The sequence below is a fragment of the Typopeltis vanoorti genome, chromosome 21, assembly GCF_054136105.1.
Source record: "Typopeltis vanoorti isolate ZY-2024b chromosome 21, IOZ_Tvanoo_1.0, whole genome shotgun sequence".
NCBI lineage: Eukaryota > Metazoa > Arthropoda > Arachnida > Uropygi > Thelyphonidae > Typopeltis > Typopeltis vanoorti.
In genome coordinates this window covers 13052835-13071673 of record NC_143569.1, presented here as the reverse complement: position 1 = coordinate 13071673, position 18839 = coordinate 13052835, and the positions used below count along the sequence as shown (strand labels likewise).

The window sequence follows — 18839 nt, the reverse complement described above, 5'->3', positions numbered from 1 at the left end:
AAGGACACTGACCTGCAGAGATAAAAGAGTTATCATTCTGTTATATAAGACCCTGATCAGACCACGCTTAGCCTATTGCTCTCAGATTTGATTCACAAGATTTGAAGGGGATAAATTAACTGTGGAAAGGTTACAGAAGCAGATAACAAAGATGGTTTCAGGACTGTACAATGTTAGTTATGAGGATCAGTTGAGGGAATGTGGAGTGTAGAGTTTGGTAGATAGAATATGATTGAGACTGTTAAACTGTTGAGAGGCGGTTACAGGGTTGACATTGGGAAGTTCTTTTGCTTGGTTGAACAACAACAAGGAGTGATGACAAGGGGCCATCCCTGGAAGTTACGAAAGGACGCTGTGAGCAAGAGGGTGAGGAGTGGTTTCTTTGTATGGACAGTGGTTGAACCGTGGAATGCATTGCCTGATAGAGCGGTGTGAGTGAGAACGGTGAATGAGTTTAAGGAGTGGTATGATAGACTTTGTGTTTCCTAGGAAGGACCTACCGTGATGAGTCTTTTGACTCCATGGAGGCCTGAATAATAATAATAATGATGATGGAAATTTTTTTTTTATATCATTATTATGGAAAAAAAGATTTATGTATTGACCAGTGTTATTAAACAATAGCATATGCTAGATGTAGCTGTTAAATTTAGCAAATAAAATTCACCACAATAACAAATTGTCATTTAATGATATATTCTGAGCAGCTACATTGTTTTGCTTGATATAGTTATATCAGCGGCATTTAACAACTAGAGGAGTGGAAAATGAAGATTTTGGATTGGAAGATGATAGAATGGTTCTTGATGAACAACTAGAGCAACAAAAAGATGAAGAAAATTCAGGTAATGTTTTAAATATGGATAACACATCTTTGTTATTCTAAAGTGATGAAATATAAAATATTAACAAGTATAGATTGATTCAGTAGACTCATTGCAGGAGTCTTCAGTCATCCAGTACTATATCATTCATTCTGAACTTTCAGCATATATTTTATATATATATATATATATATATATATATATATATATATATATATATATATATATATATATATTATTTATTTATTATTTTATGAAGTCAAGAACTTTCACCTTTTTCGCTTAAAAGAAGCACTTTACGGTTTCTCTTTGGCATATCCAAATTGCCAGAATCACTGCCCTTGCGCTTTGGGACCATTATTAAGTAAAATAATGGTTACTTGAACACAAGCACTGCAATACCAGGACTGTCAATCTGATAACAGAGGACTACTCAGACCAGCGTGCAGTTTAAAACTTATGAATTAGACTTGACATGTATATACATCTGTAATTACATAGATGCAAAGTGTCCTTTGAAGTTCATTATAACCTTTAGACATTATTGAATTAATATAAATATGAAGCATGTATTTTTGAGATATCTCTATGGTATCACTTAGGTGGTTAATACAAAAGATAAAGGGATAATATTCAAACACAAGAATATACACTAAAACCCTGTTTTTACGTTCTTGCAATATGACATACCCTGCCATTTACAACATTTTCCATTGGTCCCATCTTAAGGCCTATTATTATGATGTATTGTTTTCCCACCATTAACAACTTGATGTGGATGTTATTTCCCGTGATTTGCGTTTTTTTCTCGGGTGGCTGATTTTCGAATCGATTTCCTCTCATTCAAATCGATTTCTGTGGAAATCTGGGCATTTCTGTTCCCAGATGGCATTGCTTTCGACTGTAGTTTTGTTTCTGTCATCATGGGAACTTATACGCTTGCAGCAGTGATGAGCGATACTGTGATTTTTCAATCACAGTACGAATTGATACCATGAAGTTTTCATATCAGTAATTTTAAACTGTCAGTAGCTCATGGCACCCATAACGTGTTGTAATGTGATTTCACATTGACAGTGCTGTATCGAAATCATGAACAAGGATTATACACAAATTGTGAAATCACATTCACACTTCTACCAAGTAACAGTTGTTACTCGTGAATATTAGATATCAGTGAATAAACCACAGTTCGTGAAATATCGCTTCACTAGCTTGCGGTGTTGGTGTTCGTAGTCTCAATTATTCTGAAGCATGTGGTATATTGCAGAAATTCTGCTACGTAATTTAGCATGTGATAGTTGCTTTCAAGTTGCAGTGGTAGATGATCCATGGAGAAAAAAGACAGAAAATGTATTTCGGTAGAAGAAAAGATGGCAATTCTGCAACGTGTAGATTGGCATGCCGGAACACGTGTGCAATTAGCAAAAGATCTTGGACTCTCCATGTCCACTTTGAACATGACAGTAAAAAACAGGGCAAGCATTGAACTCAATGCAAAGCAATCTGGCGCTATGTCAAAAAAACAAAAATATATCCAGACATCGACATACGATGAATTGGATAAACTTGTGGTGGAGTGGTTTGTTTCTACCAGCGCGTCAGTTATTCCAGTCGATGGTACTATACTCTGAGCGAAAGCTCTTGAATTTGCTGCGAGGTTGGGGATTAATGGTTTTACTGCATCAAATGGATGGATTGATCATTTCAAGACTCGTCACAATATTGTGTATAATAAAGTGTGTGGAGAAAGTAATAGTGTTGCATGGGAAACTGTAAACCAGTGGAAATATGAACTAAAAACTATTATTCAGGACTATGAACCGAAAAATATTTTCAATGTTGATGAAACTGGGCTCTTTTATAATATTCTGCCAAGTAAAACATTGTGTTTTAAAGGAGAGAAGTGTCACGGTGGAAAACTCAGCAAGCAGAGGGTAACTATTTTGCTTGTGGTCAATGCTGATAGATCAGAAAAATTACCTCCACTGGTAATTGGTAAATTTAAAAAGCCGAGGTGTTTTAAGAACGTGAAAAATCTGCCTACTAAGAGTACAATGCCAACAGCACAGCATGGATGACCAACAGCATCCTCACATCCACCATGCATGCTCTGGATACTAAAATGGGGGCAAATCACTGCAAAGAAGATCTGGAGCTCAGAAACATCAGATTAGTGTTCTTTCCCCCTAATTGTACAGGTGAGCTTCAGCCATTAGATCTCGGCATCATCCATGGATTTAAATGGAAATATAAAAAAATTCTACCTGCACCACAAGTCGAAAAAGCTGTGTTTATGAATGATAATGGTGTGGACCCAAAACAAATGACCATATCAATCCTTGATGCCATGCATTATGTGGCCAAAGCATGGTTGCATGTTACTCCTGAAACCATATCCAACTGTTTCCTGAAGGCAGGAGTTACGTTTGTGGAAGAAGAAGAAGAAGAAGCCGGCAAAGGTTGGTCGATTGGTAGAGCCTCTGCTACTAATGGCTCAGTTAAGTAAGTTTGAGCACGGTTAGTAGTTGAAAGGGGGACCAATCGTTCGATGCTGTTGGCACACTCTCCCTCGATGAGTCTTTGGACTCCCTGGAGGTATCAAATAATAATAATAATAATAATAATATGTCAGAGCCCAACAACTGGTATGTGATGGATGAGTCTTCCTCATTTCAAGACTATGTTGATGTGATCTCATCAATGGTACCAAGTGTAGAAGACATCCTTTCCAACCACCTTGATGAAGAAGAAGAGGAAGAAGTAGTGGAAGAAGACTGTGATCAAGAACCTACATTCCCTACGAGTAAAGAAGCAATGGAAGCTATCTCTGTCTTGAGGGGGCATATTGCAAGTGCATCAGTAGACGATGGGGAATTTAATGCTTTACACACTGTGGAGAGCCAGGTGGAACTTATAAGAGTGCAGAAAAAGCAGAAACAATCAACAATTAAAGATTTTTTTAAATAGATAAATGTAAGTAATTGTAAATTCATTTATTTTCAGTTATTAAATTTTGTAATCTAGTATGTAGAGTCACATACTGCAGTAAGTCATCTTTTAGCCTTTTTTTAATGTTTATTACATTTCCTGCTATTTACACTTTTTTCCATCAGTCCCCTGGAAAGTGTAAAAAACGGGTTTTACTGTATACAAGGTGTCCCTGAATTCATGGTCCAAATTTGAGGGGATGGCAGTACACACCAAAACCACCAATATTTGTCATAGAATATGCGGCCGCAAATGCAGCCCAATGTTGGTAGGGGGTGCAGACGAGGCAGCACACTTAAAAACGCTGGTTTGGCCAAACCCCAGCATTCTCAGCGTCAACTGGACACGAAATGGAGCAGTTTACGAATGCAGAGAAAGCTGATATGCACCTGATGTACGGCATAGCCGAGGGCAATGGTAGAGAGGCACAAAGACTGTACCGTGAGCGATATCCTATGCGGCATGTGCCCGATCATAAAATGTTTGCCCAACTGCACCATCAGCTGTGTGAGACAGACACATTCCATGTCAGTCGACATGATGTCAGACAAGCATGGATGGTCATAACACCAGCTATGAGCGAGGACATCTTGTGTATGGTGACGGATAACCCAGGTGCAAGCACGCAATCCACCGCCTGGAGCCTGGTTGTGCATCGGAACAGTGTCTAGCGAGTACTGCATGAAGAAGGGCTACACCCCCTATCACTTGCAGCGAGTGCAGGTATTGACAGCTGTTGATTATCCCCTGCATATGGATTTCGCCCAGTAGTTCCTGCAGCAAAGTGTCGTACAGTCCAATTTCCCCGCTCATGTGCTCTTTATGGATGAATCAACTTTCTCATATGGAGGTATAGTCAATGTCCATAATGCACATTTGTGGGTGGCCCAGAACTCCCATGGTGCACATCTGCAGTCGAACCAGCAACAGTTCGCCATCAATGTCTGTGCGGAGATCATGCATGACTAGTTAATTGGACCCTACCTACTGCTGGACCGCCTCGATGGGCGAACGTACCATATTTTTTGCAACAGGTTTTGCCGGAATTGCATCAGGATGTTCAAGTCGCCATCTGCTCCCATATGTGGTTCCAGCACAATGGGACACCCACCCATTTCAGCATGGATGTGAGTCAGCATCTTAATGCTACATTTGGAAACCGATGGATTGGGCGCAGTGGTCACATCCCATGGCCCCTCCCAGATTGCCCGATCTTTCTTGTCTCGATTTCTTTCTGTGGGGATATTTGAAGAGTGTTGTGTACGAGATGCCCATGCAGTTCGCAGCGGATCTGGTAGCCCGACTGTCCTTCGCAGCTGGCAAAGTGTGTGACAAGCCCAGTGTTTACGAGGAGGTATGCCAATCACTACTCTGTCATTGTGTCACGAGTTTCAACATTGGTGGGCAGACGTTTGAGCATTTGTTGTAATGATCTCCAATAAATGTCACTCTGGAAACCTGTGTCTGTCCGTTCTTCATTTCCGACTCCTCACTACGTTTGTGGCTGCATATTCTGTGACGAATATTGGTGGTTTCGTTGTGTACTACCATCCCCTCACGTCTGGGCCATGAATTCAGGGACACCCTGTATATATATAACCAAGCTTATAAAATTACTTGGTATCCTTAATATATATATATATATGCATATATATATTTTTTTTTTTTTTTCAGAATTCATTTTTACTTGGTTGGAATATTATGAAAAAGCTTTAATGACTGATACCGAGAGATAAAAAGATGACATGATATATTTGAAAAGATACTACTAGTACGCTAGTTTCGTTGAATTGATCAACATCTTCAGGTATCGCAATCAAAGAAGTATATAAAAAATTACAGAGACTTAAAATTGTAATAACAGAACAAGCACAAAAAGACAGTAGCATGTTTGAAAACAAAATGCGAGCTTGAGTTCCAAACAAATGTATACTACATGCTATTGTGAGTGCACCAGTACTGAACAGAGGCAACTTGTGCATCAGAAAGATTGAAACTCAGGCTGTTGTTGATATGAGAGGAATCTAGAGAAATTTCCCTAGATTCGACAATCTTTCTCTCGAGATCATAGCACACATGGATGTTAGAAGTTTGAAGTTTAGAAGTTTATATATATATATATAAACAATACATTTATTATTATTATGAAATCCTTAAATCTGACAAGTCTGCCAAGAAGCAGCTGGGTATTTGTAGAGTAGTGCCATTTCAGTATGAGGTGAATTAAACATGCATATCAAATTTTCGTGATCTTGCTAAACCAGAGATGTCCTGGTCTTTTGTAATTTTTTTTGTTGTAATTTTAACTGTAATTTTTAACTTATTGTAAGTTTTTTTTTTTTTTTTTTTTATAAATTATGAAACATCTCTGGAATTCAGAGATACATAGCAAAAACCATACTGTTACTTCTAAATGCAGTTTTAGTTTTCATACTCTGTTAACAGGCTATCAGAAAATGAAGAAACAAGAAGAAATGATAGAAGAGCCATCAATAATAACAAATGAAACAAATCAATCAAATGAAAGATGCACTATGCCTTCTAAAGAATCTGGAATTCAGTTAAGGGTAGAATCATGTGAAGCTGAAGTTCTATCTCCACCACAAGATCAAATTACAGTAAGACTTTGCTTTCACTTTTTAAGTAATGCATATGAAAATTTTTGGAGAAAGTTGCCAGCTTGGCATTTATTGGTGTTGCTGAACATAACTTACGGTGTTAATTGTATATTTTGTTATTATTGTAATATTATATTATTAATTAAAATGTATGCATTCATTTTATTGATAGTACTCTTTTGTTATTTTATTTTTTATGTCATTTCACCCAAGAAACATTGTAAACCTATTGTTATATTACATTATTAATCATAATGTAATATAATGTGAGGAAACAGTAAACAAATTTACACTAACTTACACTAACAAATTTTTACTAACAGACTAACTAATCTTCATATTAGTTAGCCTGTTATTACTTTTGATATATTCCCCAGCCAACAGGCCAGTGTTTCTGAAACTTTTTGAGACTGCAGAACCAGACATAATTTTTTTTTTTATAAACTCATATGAAAAGTTTCATAAAAAATTTTCATGATGGAATTATGACAATAAATTATTATTTGCAAAATGTTTTAATCAAAAAACATATGGTGCATAATATTACAAATAATAAAGTAACATAGCTGTTCTAGAAGTAAGTCTGTTTAATAGAAATTATTATTTTTGCCATCTGCTGAAAATGTTTTTCCAGAAACTACATCTGATACAAATTATAAATGCCTATATGCTCTGGAGAACTTCTATACCTTTGCAGAATCCTAGGCTTACATGGAACACAATTTGAGAAACACTGCATTAGATCGTGAGACTGAAAGAAAATATCTTAAAGTAAACTACTCTAGTTAAGGGTCAAGATGTGTGGTAAATCTTGACCAGACTGGAAAGCGGAAGGTTTCCTAGTCCCAGTTACAGTTACATTTTATACTGTCCTGCTTCAAATATCTGTCCTGCAGCCTGGAAATTATCTGCTATTTATCTCTTTGCTTTAAAAGCATGGAATCTCTCCAAACAATTTATCATCCAGTTTCTCTCACTTCAGTTCTTTCTAAAGTACTGAAGGAAAAAAATAATAAAAAATAAAAAAAATCATTTTCATCCAGCTTATCTACTTGGTACTGTCTTGAAGTCTCTAAATTAATAAATGATTGCCAGTAAGCAGTCTGCCATTGTTAATCAACAGAGGATCTACTTATGTCACCTACTTTTGGACAAATGCTATGGAAAGTCTGGGGGGAATGTCAAGTGGTTTCTCTTGATATCTCCAAGAAATTTGATTAGCTTTGGCACAGAGGTCTATTAAGTATGATCTCATCATATGATATCTGCAACTCAAATGCCAAGTTTCTACATGTCATTGGATGAACCAAATAGTTAGGAGGTCATGGGTGATTAAGTGCCTGTTAGTACTATTGATGGTGATGATGATGAATATTGGATGGACCTTTTATCCTCAAACTTTAAAATAAATGTGCAACTCAAAAAGTACAACTAATGCTAGTGTTTCATAAGGCTCTGTTCTTTCACATACTCTAGGGTTTCTGTATAACAGTGACATCTAGTTGATTGCAAATCTTATACACAGTTTTGCTGATGATATTATATGGTACTCCTCTTTGTCATTTGACAAATCTTGCACTTTGCAGATCACCAAAACTTCAAGACTATCAACTTTCTACAGCCCAGAATGCTGTTATTCAAACCTTTCTCTAGTGATGTGCTACATTTAAGCTTGTTAATTTCATTGCTAGTAAAATGCAAACTTTGTCTTATTATTTTCAGTCTTACTTTTGAAAACAACCAAATCTCTAGAAAAGATGAGATTTCCTTATCATTTCCCTACTTGAGAAGTTACTCTAACCTCTGATCTCTCTCTCTCTCTCTCTCTCTCTCTCTCTCTGTTAACATAAATATTGCCTCCTCAGAGAATTTTTTTTTTAATACTCAGAGTGTTACTAATGATTAATGAGTCATTTCTTACCAGTTCACTCTCCTCTCTCTCACACAGTTTCTGTGACTTGCATTGTCTACAAATATTTCCATGGTGACTTCATCTGAATTGATATAAATCTGTTAAAATATGTGCAAAAACAGTTTAACATTCTAAATTAAAGATGCCAAGAAATTATATTATTGGTTTCATCCTTTATACAAGTGTAAGCAAACAAAATTTGCATGTGAAGTAACATCATGACTGGGTTGCTTGTATATAGAGGATAATGACTTCACATCAATTGTCTTAGTATCCCATAATGCAAGGCACATATCCTTATGGACATGTCTAATGGTATGCATCATGGAATGGGAAAAAACTTTCGACATCTATCTCTAATCCAGAGTATTTTAGTAATAAGGTGTGACATCTTTTCACTACTTGTATACAGATGATATATGACTTCTACATTATTTCAACCTTAGTATCTCTTCTGGGTCTGGCTCCCACTGATGAAACCTCAATAAAGGTCGAAACTGGTCTGGAAAGTGGCCTTCCCCATAATGCATAGCATTATACATGTCCGTAAGGATATGTGCATTGCATTATGGGATACTTCGTCAATTGATTTTGATTTGGAGTCATTAGCCTCTATATACAAGTAGCCCAGTCATGAAGTTACTTCATGCACAAACTTTACTTTCACTTGGATAAAGGATGAAACCAAGAATATAATTTCTTGGCATCTTTAATTTATAGTATAACTAAGTGAAAAAACTTTATAGTTCAACACTCATTCACAGTTCAAGCCCAAGCTCAACAAAATAACTAAGTGAAAAAACTTTATAGTTCAACACTCATTCACGGTTCAAGCCCAAGCTCAACAAAATTTCGTCTTCATTCGTTCCTTCTACTTCTGTCTCTGGAATATCTTCCCTCTTATGTATTTCATAAAGAGTGCAATCTATAGCTCTTCTATAGATTGCACTCTTTTGAAGAAGTAATTCTTCAGAAAGTTTAGAAGAAGCACGTTTCTTCTTTCTCCTCAACTTTCTGATTGTGTTCGCCTTGCATTTATCTCTTCCATTCTCCTAATCTTATCTTTTATACTTCTGCTCTCATTCACAAGACATTCCACCTCCTCTTTCAACTCATCTATCTCCCTCTGCAGGTCAGTCACTCTTAATCTAAATTCACAATGTTACGTAATCATTTTTATTTATTTTATTCTATACATTTTGCAATTGATTAAAAAATTCAATATTATCATCTTCTCTTCCTTCTTCTTGGGCATATAAATCAATTATTATTAAATATCCTCTATCTGTTTTCATTCTAGCTTCTATTATTTGTTCATTCCATAATTTATTATGTTTTAACTGTTTTGAAAGAGAATTATGAATCCAAATCATAACACCTGCTTATGCTCTTTGGTCTCTGTTGACTCCACTATATGAGTACATTACATTCAAATTTTCAGTTCTCCTGGTTGCTATTAATTTCTTTTTTGTTCCAGTGATTACGGCTATTTGAAAATTTCTTTCATTTAATATTTGATACAATTCTATTTCTTTATATGCTATTCCTCTTACATTCCAGTTTGCTCTATGTATTATATTTTGTTGTTTCCATTTTTTGTTTTACATTTTCCATTCCAGAGTTGTTTTCCATAGATTCTTTTCAATTACCTTTCTCTGTTGGTTGGCTTAAAAGTAGATTAATGTTCTCCATGTCAGGTTACTAGCCTGGCGATGATATAGTACAGTGGTAGTTCTGCTACCCTCAGTCTTCTGAACAAGCCTTCCAAATTTAAACCTGTAGGAGGAATAGTGTATATTGAATAGATATAAAAAGTCAACAGTGAAAGTTGTATAAAAAGATGATTAACTTTTATTTTTAACTGTGAAAATGCCTAGGTAGGCAAGTGAGAATCAAAAATTAAAAACATAAAAATGAATTGAAAGTATGATGATTACAAAAACCTCCTATTATAAATCATTTGCTTACTTTGAATTTTTGTGTTAAGGCAATAAATTAAAGATGATAAGAAATTATATTCTTGGCTTAATCCTTTATCCAAGGGTAAGCAAACAAGTTTTTGCCTGAACTATTTTTTTGACTGGGGCAACTGCATTAAGAAGGTAATAACTTCATATCACTTTATTATTATTATTATTCAGGCTTCCATGGAGTCAAAAGACTCATCGTGGGAGGTCCTTTCTAAGAAACACCAGCTATCAAGACTCATCAAGGGAGGTCCCTCCTAGGAAACACAAAGTCTATCATACCACTCCTTAAACGCATTGACCGTTCTTGCTCACACCACTCCATCAGGCATGCCTTACTTGCCTTAATATCCCATACTGCAAAGCACATCTCCTTGTGGACATGTATAATGCTATGCATTATGGGATGGGTCACTACCCAGACCAGTTTTGACCTTTATTGAGGTGTCATCATTGAGAGCCAGATCCAAATGTGATACTAACGTTGAAGTAATGCAGAAGTCATATTTTCATATACAAGTAGCCAAAAGGTGTCACGCCTTATTATTAAAATACTGTCTGCGCGGTTAGCCTAGTGGCTTTGCACTTCACAACTATATGCCTGGGGAAGGAGTGTCCTAGGTTCGATTCCCATTGCCAACGTGGGGAGCTTAAGGATTTTCCTCAGCCATAGCCAAGTTGGACAGCAAGGTTTTACCCCCCCCCCCAGTTTATCAGGGGTTTTTCATCCCGCAAGCAGGCAAACCAGCGGTGTGAACACACACGGATCTACAGCCATAAATACTTAACTCCCCATGACGGGACTCAACTTGCCCCAATAGGGATGGTGGGAAAAGGAAGGAAACTCCATATGAATAAATAAATTAAAATACTCTGGATTAGAGAAAGTAGTTGGAAGTTTTTCCACTTGGTTTAATCCTTTATCCAAGTGTAAGGATAAACTTTGTTGGAAGTTTTTACTTGGTTATACTATAAATTAAAGATACCAAGAAATTATATACTTAGTTTAATCCTTTATCCCAGTGTAAGCAAACAAGTTTGCGCCTAAACTATTTTCAGGATGGGACAACTGTATAAAGAAGCTAATGACTTCACATCACTTGCCTTAGAATCTCATAATGCAAAGCACATCTCCTTGCCAAGTGAAAAAACTTCCAACAACTTTCTCTAATCCTGAATATTTTAATAATAAGGTGCACCACCTTTTGGCTACTTGTATATGAAAATATGACTTCTGCATTACTTCATCCTTAGTATCACATCTGGGTATGGCTCCCACCGATGAGACCTCAATAGAGGTCGAAATAGGTCTAAGTAGTGACTCTTCCCATAATGCATAGCATTATACATGTCTGTAAGGATATGTGTTTTGCATTATGGGATACTAAGGCAAATCATTAGCTTCTTTATACGAGTTGCCTCAGTCCTGAAAATACTTCAGGAGCACTGTTTGCTTACACTGGGATAAAGGATTAAACCAAGTATATAATTTCTTGGTATCTTTAATTTATAGCAGTGGTTCTCAAACTTTTTTGTCTGGTGGCACACTAAAATCAATAAATAAATTTCATGGCACCCGTAGTATTATTTGCTTTTTATAGAGAGTAAAGTGCCGACTAATTGATTCTGAAAGACTCGCATACATAACCCATAAATAAATTGATATTACAGATATTAAAGATATGAAGGAAAGCATGTTTAATTAAAAGAAAACAGATTTTATTTAAACTAAATTGGTTTATTTTCAAACAACCCAAAAATATACAAAACAAAATCTATTATAAAGGTTCAGATAATAAAATATGAACTTAATGTGAAATATGTACCTGGTATTGTTTGCATATTTCTTTGATATTAGGCCTTGTTTTTAAGAGTCATATTCTCATCTCATTTTCAAGGGCCTTTAGCCTTCCTCTCTTCGTTGTTAATATTTACAGGTGCAGAAAAACCCAGTTCACACAAATAAGATGTAGAAAATTGCAATAAGCTGTTAAGTGCTTTGAATCCTATATTGGGGTACTCCTTCATAATTGTTATCCAAAATGAATTCAGACACATTTCTGAATGCTTCAGTATCAACATACGATCGTTACTTATATCAATTAATTCTTCGGCTTCTATAAGACTTAACTCACTCATTGCTGATGTTGACTCTACAAATGGACTTTGAATCCAATCGTATAAATTAACTGAAATGTCTGGAAAATAATGGTTAATTTTTTCTTCTAATGATGTTAAATGACTGTAAATAAGCTTTTGCAGATCAGTGTTCTTACATTTTCTGGAGGCAACTTTAAGGAACATTTCTACATTGTTGGTGCTTAATTTTATCTTCCACATTTTTATTTTATCTTTAAAAGCTTTAATTTTATCTGTAGATGTCAAAATATTCTCATTTCTTCCTTGCATGTTGGAGTTCAGCTTGTTCAGATGATCGAATATGTCTGTTAAATAGGCTAGTTTGGAACACCAAAAATCATCTTGTAATAATTTATAGAATTCTGGTTTGCCTTCATTTTGGAAAAACATTAATATTTCTTCTTTAAGTTCAAAAAAAACGATCCAATACGCGACCTTTTGAAAGCCATCTTACTTTGGTATGAAGAAGAAGATTCTTGTAATGAGATTGCATCTCTTCACATAGTCCTGCAAATATTCTAGATTTTAATGGTCTGGCCTTGATATAATTAACCATCTGAATGATTTCTTCTAATACACTTTTTAATTCCAAGCCTATTGTCTTTGCCACCAGTGATTCATGATGAATGAAGCAATGAGTCATTATAATGTTCTCATTTTCTTTTCTAGCAAAGGAAACAAACCCTTTTGTAATTCCAAATATAGAAGGTGCACCATCTGTACATATACCCACACAAGTTTTCCAAGATAGACCATTTGTATTAAAATATGTTTTCATTATATCAAAACCATCTTTTCCTGTCGTAGTTTTTTTCGGATTCCTTGCAGCATAGAAATTCTTCGATAATTTTATCATCTTGAATGAATTGAATAAAAAAAGTAAGTGTACTTTACCACCGATATCAGTTGACTCATCTAACTGCAAACTGAAAAATTTTGATTGATTATTTTGGTTATAACTGACTTTTCAATATCGACTGACAGATCATTAATACATCTACTCATAGTATCATTTGATAATGGAATCTTCTTTATTTCTTCTTCTGCCTCAGTACCAAAAATTGTTCTCACAATTGCTGAACAGGCCGGACAAATCAAGGTTTCGCAGATAGTATGAGGCTTCATTTCCTTCGCAATTATTTCAGCGACTAAATAACTTGCTTCTTGAACTCGGTCGGAAATTGTAAACTTTCTTACAAAACTTTTACTTTGTTTTTCTTGTAATCTTATTAACTCTTTGAAATATTCAGGATTTTTATTCGACAAGTTGTCATGTTTTGTGGAGAAATGTTGCAATAATTTGCTAGGAATCATAGTCTCATTTGATAGACCCAAACCACACAAAATACTTAGGTCTGGGAATTAATTTATCACCACACCACGTAAATCCCATTTTTAGATAGCTCTCTTGATATAAATGAGTTTTTACATTCTTTTTCATTGTTCCCTTTTTACATGAAGTTGTTCTTTCTGTTTTTCTATTGTTTCATTAGTGCTTTTTTGTTGCTGAACATTAAAAATAGTCAATTCATTAATGCAAGTATCAGTTTTTGATAATTTATTAGTGCGAATTGGTTCATTAGCTTTGCTACAAGTAGACATTTCTTGATCGTCTTCACTTCTTCTTTTTTTAAGAAAAAAATTATTCATGATTTTGAAGGGCATATGTAACTTTAATATTTTATTTTAAAATTTATTTCAAGTAAATCATTTTTTTTCTGGATGAAAAAAGGAAAAACATTTGTTTACGATGTCTCTCGTTATAGTTGGAATATATAACAATAAGCAAAACCTCTATTCACTGAATTTAACGACTTTAATATCGTACTTCATTTATTCTCACCGATGACAAAAGACTCATGATTTTTGTTTAGGGGAAATGATCATGTATAATACTTGTCACACTGAACAGAGAAATACTAACACAGACAGCAGGACAACTAACCATTCGTTAGTTCATTTTCCCCAGTATTTATGTGCTGTCACATATCTAGTTACTACGACACGCGATGATCTAATGAAATCCCAGGATATAATATAAGAGTGATACAAAAAATTATAATTTTTATATATGCTTCATCCATTAAAATCAAAATATATAATTTTTTTGTTTTTGATTTAGTTATTTGTGGCAATTGAATATTTTGCTTTTTTCAAATAAACGATTCAAAATTTCGCAGCACCCTTGTGGCATACTTGCGGCACCCAGTTTGAGAACCACTGATTTATAGTATAACCACGTGGAAAAACTTCCAACAAAGTTTATGCATGAAGACTTCACATGACTTCTAATGACTTCACATCACTTGCCTTAGTATCCCATAATGCAAAGCACATATCCTTACTGACATGTATAGTGCTATGCATTATGCATTGTTTGCTTACACTTTGATAAAGGATTAAACCAAGAATATAATTTTTGGTATCTTTAATTTATAGTATAACCAAGTGGAAAAACCGTCAACAGCTATTAGTGCTATGGCATTGCCTGCTTCGGTGGGTAACATTTTCATTTATAGTTATTCTAAAAATTTTGTTTTTCAATAATTTTCTCTTCTCTTATTTCCATATTTTCTTTATTTATAGAAATTTATACATTGAAATTTTTTCATATTTTCATTTGATTTCAGTTGCAACCTGAATCAGCAACAGCAATAACTCAGCCCGTACCATTTATTGATGATCTTCCTCCACCACCAACACCACCACCACCACTTCCACCACCAACACCATCACCACCACAATCTGATCCAAATAAGTTTGCACTAGAAGTAAAGAGTTGTCATCATCAGCAACAAGACTTGCCAGATGTTCCTGTTAATAGTTCTAGATGCATTGATGATGTAGAAGAAAACAACCCTCTAGAGAACAAAAATATTCAAGAAAGTTGTGATCAAGATGAAAAACTGACAGAGCATTATTCAAATTGTAAACTCATAGAAGAAGAGGATGACTATACAGCTCCTGCAAGCATGGGTCCAGTAAGTTGTGAGAATGCTGTACTTTGTTTTTATTTTCTGATTTGTTTCTTTGCAAAATAATGAATTAAATGAAGCTTAATTGCACTCTATACATAGAAAATGATAGAATAATTAAAGTTATGAATTATGTTTTCAAAAGATTCTGTTTCTAAAAGAAGATGACAATAACCTCATATATTTTACTGCAGTGTATTTACATAAGTTACAAGTTAAGCATGCAGAATTTGTCCAGAGTTAGAAGTTAATGGCCTAGGACTGAAGGTGGTAAGGAATTAGATTTGTGTATTGTAAATAAAACTTCAATAGTAACATGGTATTCAAGCTGTCTGGGAATAATAAATTCTGGATAACAAGTTTTTTCACTTACATTTATTCCATACTGTAACTAGATTTTAGCCACTGATATCAATGCTTATTTGGTTAAAAGCAATTGCTGGCATAATTATGATTTTCAAAAAATTGAAATTTGAATTTATATCATATTTTTTTCTTTTTATTTCATAATTCATAATTGTCCTTAATCATATAAATCATATTTTTAAGGCAATTTAAATATCTTTGTGCATATCTTGGGTATGTTTATAGTCACTTTTTTTTTTAGTCATAACCGATCAAAAAAAAAGTGATTATTATTATTACATAACACCTCCAGGGAGTTAAAAGACTCATCGAGGGAGTCTTTTAACCACCACTCAATCCATCAACTATAACTACATTCATCATCTACACCAACGCCATCTACTGCCGATCACCACCACTAATATTTTCACAGACAATCACAAACATCCATGCCCACGGCGGGATTCAAACCAGCAGCCTTTTGGCTGGTGAGCGGATATGCTAACCACTCAGCCAGCCAGGCCGACAATTTTTTACTTATTTTTAGAGCACCGAACAAGTAACATGTTGCACTTTTTTTTTTTTTTTCATTATAAGAAGGCAAGTTAAAGGAGTATATGTTCAGCAGATAAAAATGTTATCCTACTCCGATGTGGATTAGAAGCTGAAATTTGTATGGATATTTTCATTCAGAACTAGCTGAAAAAAAAAAAAAATCAGAAAACAAATTATTTAAAAAAAAAGCACAATGGATTTTAATAATTTAAAAATCTTCTTGTGAGATTAGGACATCAGCTTCTCAGTACACAGAAACACTTTTACATGGAAATAGTATTTGGAGTGTGCTACTAATTCAAAAAAAATCTGTACACAGGAAATTTTGAGTTTAAGTTTAAGATATCAAAAATTTTAATGCACCTACATCTTGAACCACTTTTGCTGCAAGTTATTTTGATATGCACATGTCAAGGCAAAGGTGGCTGGTGCCAAATATGCTGGTGCAAGCAATCCTTGGGCACAGATTAAAATATTTTCCTTCATCAGTCTGAAAGTGGGATTTTATGTGTGATAATTGACTGTGTGGTTTTATGTGTGGTAGCTATTGTAGAAGCGTGTAGCATTTATGTGTGCTTGCTTGTTTCACTTTTCTTCCAAACTCTTTAAAGGAAGTGCAACATACACTGATAGGCATCAAAAGCAAGATGGCAGATGCTTTGTCTGTTAGTGAATTAAAATTTGATTATTGTCAGTTAAATATTCCAAGACATTTATTTTTGTTTAATCCTTTATTCAGGTGTAAGCAAGCAAAGTTTGTGTATGGAGTATCTTCAGTATATAGGCTAGTGATTTCACATTAATTGCCTTTGTATCCCATAATGCAAAGCGCACCTCCTTTCAGATGCGTACAATGCTATGCATTATGGGAAGAGCCACTAGTGGTTTTGACCTATGTATAAGTAAAGGGTCTTCTCCAAAAACTAGGCAGTCCTTCAGATACTCTAACTTCATTGAGTAATCCAAAGGCTCTTATAACCCATTACACTCCATTAGTCTCATTGGTGGTTCCACTGAGACTAATGAAGTGCTTCCACTAAACCTACAGAAGCTTCAGCTCCCCCCAGTTGCAGGCAAAAATCCACCACTAATCCAAGCATCCACCTCCACTGGCCACCAGCCAAAACTGTTCATTTTCCAGTGCAGGGCATCCACCAAAGGCCATGTCAATTTACTAAATTAGCTATATGTAAGGTATTCAAACCAAGTTTAACTTATGGATCTGAGAGCTGGGTTAGAAATGAAACACTTGACCAAAGACTAGGGACCGCAGATATGAGAGACCCGAGAAAGATTAGGGGAACGAACAGATGGTGTTAAATCTGGAATTAAAGGTTTAATTTATTATTAGGCATTTCATTCGGAATTTAACTAAGATGCAAAATTCCCCAAGAGAAATGCTTGTACATAGGTGTAAATGATTTTGTAAATAATGTAATAATACTTTCTTAATGAAATTTTGTACATGTTCTATTGTAAACTGTCCTGTAAATAACAGACAAGAATCATAAAAGTCTTTGTAAAGGTTACATTGGAACAAGAAAGTTAGAGCACAGTTCACATTGCTTTAATCGGCTTATAGACATGACCCCAAGCAGCCGCGATGCGAAGTCCGAGGTACGTGCAAGGCACCCATTGCAATATATAACAGTATCGCAATGATCGACACAGGAGTGATTCGTGAACGTGATCACAAGTTAGCAAAATCGGAGGATAACAGGTAGCAGATCGAGGAAATTAGCCGAGAGGAGTAAGCAAAGATTGATCGAGAGGAAATTCCTGCTTAGTCCACTTGGTCGGTAATGTAAACCTTTTATTTGTCCATTGAACTGTGAACAGAGCTAGGAAGAGTTAATGTGCTAATGTAATAAGTGATAGGACTTGCTAATATATGACAGGACTCAAGTACTTTAACCTCTGGTAAATTGTCGTAATTCTAGAAGTATATTGTAACAGATATTGTCCTTGAATCATTTTTGGTGTGTTATAATCTAATCTTTGGATATTGAGTAGTTATTCACTTGCATAGCTGTGATAAGTGAACGAGAATAGGACAGTTTGATTTGCTGATGTCTTTTAGCGTAACGCTTTAATTGTGATTAGATCTTGTCTGATAGATTGGTGTTACCTGCAGGAACAAAATTTTTATTTATGTCTATAATAACTTTATTACTATGTACAATACCTTAGGTATTGTACATAGCATGGGGGGGGACTGGTTACGACTGCTAATTGAAGAAAGTAATTTAAGGACTTGTTAATTACTAGATTCCAAGATCGTGTAACAGTCTGTGTGTTAACTGTCTGACAAGGAGATTTCTCTTGTATAAGAATTAAGATGGCGCAGCTTCAAAAAATAAATTTTTCTTATTTCTGAAAAGGAGTTAACTCCAGAATTGCAACCAAGGAAAATTGGCCCTAGCGTAAGGCATTCTCTTTGTTTGTAGGATTTGCACACATGATCTATTGGAATGATAGGCCACTGAAGGAATAGGTTTTAGCTATGATACAAT

General features: G+C 35.0%; 1 protein-coding gene across 1 annotated transcript in view; it reads left to right on the top strand.

Annotated features, from left to right (window-relative positions):
- LOC150094629 (double-strand-break repair protein rad21 homolog) overlaps window positions 1-18839 on the top strand; it is a 342589-nt gene that overhangs the window by 271663 nt on the left and 52087 nt on the right. The window contains exons 10-12 of the mRNA XM_090411608.1: window positions 731-845; window positions 6261-6433; window positions 15082-15432. Coding sequence (XP_090267734.1) covers window positions 731-845; window positions 6261-6433; window positions 15082-15432 — 639 coding nt within the window. The remainder of the gene's footprint in view (window positions 1-730; window positions 846-6260; window positions 6434-15081; window positions 15433-18839) is intronic.